The sequence below is a fragment of the Penaeus chinensis genome, chromosome 34 (assembly GCF_019202785.1).
Source record: "Penaeus chinensis breed Huanghai No. 1 chromosome 34, ASM1920278v2, whole genome shotgun sequence".
Classification (NCBI taxonomy): domain Eukaryota; kingdom Metazoa; phylum Arthropoda; class Malacostraca; order Decapoda; family Penaeidae; genus Penaeus; species Penaeus chinensis.
Genome location: NC_061852.1, coordinates 9,917,002 through 9,919,501, shown reverse-complemented (window position 1 = coordinate 9,919,501; position 2,500 = coordinate 9,917,002). Strand labels below are relative to the sequence as shown.

Sequence of the window (2,500 nt, the reverse complement as noted above, 5' to 3'; positions counted from 1 at the left end):
AGTATTGACAGGACAAAGAGTATCATAAAAATCTTTCCAAACAATGCTATCAAAAGCACGGGAGACACCATCCCAATTAATTATTTAAGAAGACTTGTCTTGTTAGGGTAAAATCTAGTATTGGAAAGTCCATCTGGATCTTATAAGGTAGACAAAGGACGGTCAGAATAACCAATTGGCGCGATAAACTCTATAGCAATTATCCCTCTCAGTTAATAAAATATCCAAAAGGTTACCATTCCTGTGAATTGCACCACGGACTAACTGCTCACACCCAACTACATATGGGAACTCTAAGGTAGAATTGTCGCATCGGTCACTGGGGACACAGAATTCAGCCAGTCTCGGTGGTGAGCATTAAAATCACCTATGAAATTAAGCATTATTTTCTATTATTCCCTTGAATGGAAATGTGCAGTCAGTAAACAATCATAAATGCTGTCATCGGAATTGGAACTTCGACAAAGACAAGACAGCTGTAACGACTACACACTCTCACAACCATGTAATCATGACAACCACGTTCATACTTCTTAAAGGGACTAGCATTAAAACCAACCTTAGAATGTAAACATAAACCTTGTTCTCGAATAAAGGAATTCCTACATAGCAATAAGAGTTTATTAAAATTAGGTAAAGGCAACTCTGATGTCTGAAATCAGAGTTTCAGCACAACAAATAATGCCAAATTTAGTTCCACGAATATTACTAAGAATTTTGTAGCAATACTTTGGACGGTTAGGGCCAAAATTGAATTCAAAATCATCTGACAACAAAACAATGATTCTGCATAAAAATGACAAGACCACAAATTTGAGAAAGAATTCCGTTATCAAAAACAAAAGAAAAAAAAGATTCTTAGCACCATCTGACCATGGCTAAATCGACATTCATCATTGTGAGATAAAAGGAATATAAAAAAGGAAAATATGAAAAAGGAAGGAAAATAAGAAATGCTGGGCTCTGCCTTCCCACAATAGAGAGGCGGCTGAATTCAGGAATGTTGGGCACACAACTATGGCTACAACTGAGTGGATGCCGTTGGTAGCAAAACAACTCATCCTTCTTTGCTATAACAGTAGGGATACCTAGAGCCCTTATGACATGAACACTCATACGCTCATTGAGGTGTTCAAGTGAGAAGAATTTAGGGGAACATTTCCTCCGCATCATGGGTTCTCAGAGCCCAAGTTGCTCAGCCCCTCATAGATCGCTGGCAAGTAAGGTTTTGCTAAGATATACCGCTCCGCACGGTAAAAATTATCGTTATTACTATTTATTCATGATCTTTATAATAATGATAATCATTATTACTATTACCATTATGATTATTATCATCATTATCACTATTACTATTTTTACTACTGATATCACCATCATTATCATTATTGTTATCGTTATCACAATCATCATCATCACTATGCTACGAGATCAGCACAAGGAGAAAGGAAACGGAAGAGGAAAAAGAGAGAACGACTTAGAAGTAGAGTCAAAAGAGGAGGAGGCGAGGGAAGCGAACGAAGGAGGAAGGAAGGAAGAGGAAGAGATAGAGAAAATAGATTGCAGAGTAATTAAATGCTCAAAGTCTGCTTCCATTGCGCGTTTGATGTTGTAATTGGAATCAGAAGAAAATGGCTGCCTCGCTTTGGGTGGGGGAGACTAAGGTAAAAGTGATAACAACACTGTAATAATCATGAGGGTTTCATATCAAGTTGTTGCTGATGTCAAGGTTACGTGGAAATTCATTTCTGATATCAGTAGTGATGATAATAATTAAAATGATGATAATGATAATGATAAAAATAGTAATGGTGATAATAATAATAAAAATAGTAATAATAATGATAATAATAATAATAATAATAATAATAATAACAATAGTAATAACAATACTAATGATAATCATAATAAGGATAATCATAATGATAACAGTAATAATAAAATAAAAAATAATAGTAATAATAATAGTAATGATAATGATAACAGTGATAATAATGATGATACTGATAATGATATCAATAATAACAAAATAATGATAACAAAATAATAATGCTAATAATGATAATAATAATAATAATAATAATAATAATAACAATTATAATAATAATAATAATAATAATAATAATAATAATAATAATAAGGGTAATAATATACGTAATAATAATGATAATAATAATAATTATAATAATAATGATGATGATAATGATAAGAATAATGATGATGAGAATATCAAGGATGATAATTTTATCATTATCACACGCAGTAGCAAGAGTAGTAGTTTCATTGTTACAATCATAATCAAATAAAGTAATATTGATCCATTAATATATCATAATTAACAAAACTACACCCAGAAACAAGCAAACACAAACGCATACTCACCCTGGCAGAGTGGACAGTGCAGTGCAGCGCCTGGTTGTGGGAGTCATATAACAGTGAGAACTCCGCTAATCCCAGGCCTGTCATGGCTGTCAGTGAATAAGGTAGAATTAGCTCAGAC

The 2,500-nt window shown here is 33.0% G+C and overlaps 1 protein-coding gene across 1 annotated transcript in view; it reads right to left on the bottom strand.

The window, feature by feature from the left end:
- Window positions 1–2,500, bottom strand: part of LOC125043923 (double C2-like domain-containing protein beta) — a 49,643-nt gene that overhangs the window by 20,096 nt on the left and 27,047 nt on the right. Inside the window, 1 exon segment of the mRNA XM_047640302.1 lies at window positions 2,383–2,468. Within this exon segment, the coding sequence (XP_047496258.1) occupies window positions 2,383–2,468 (86 nt within the window).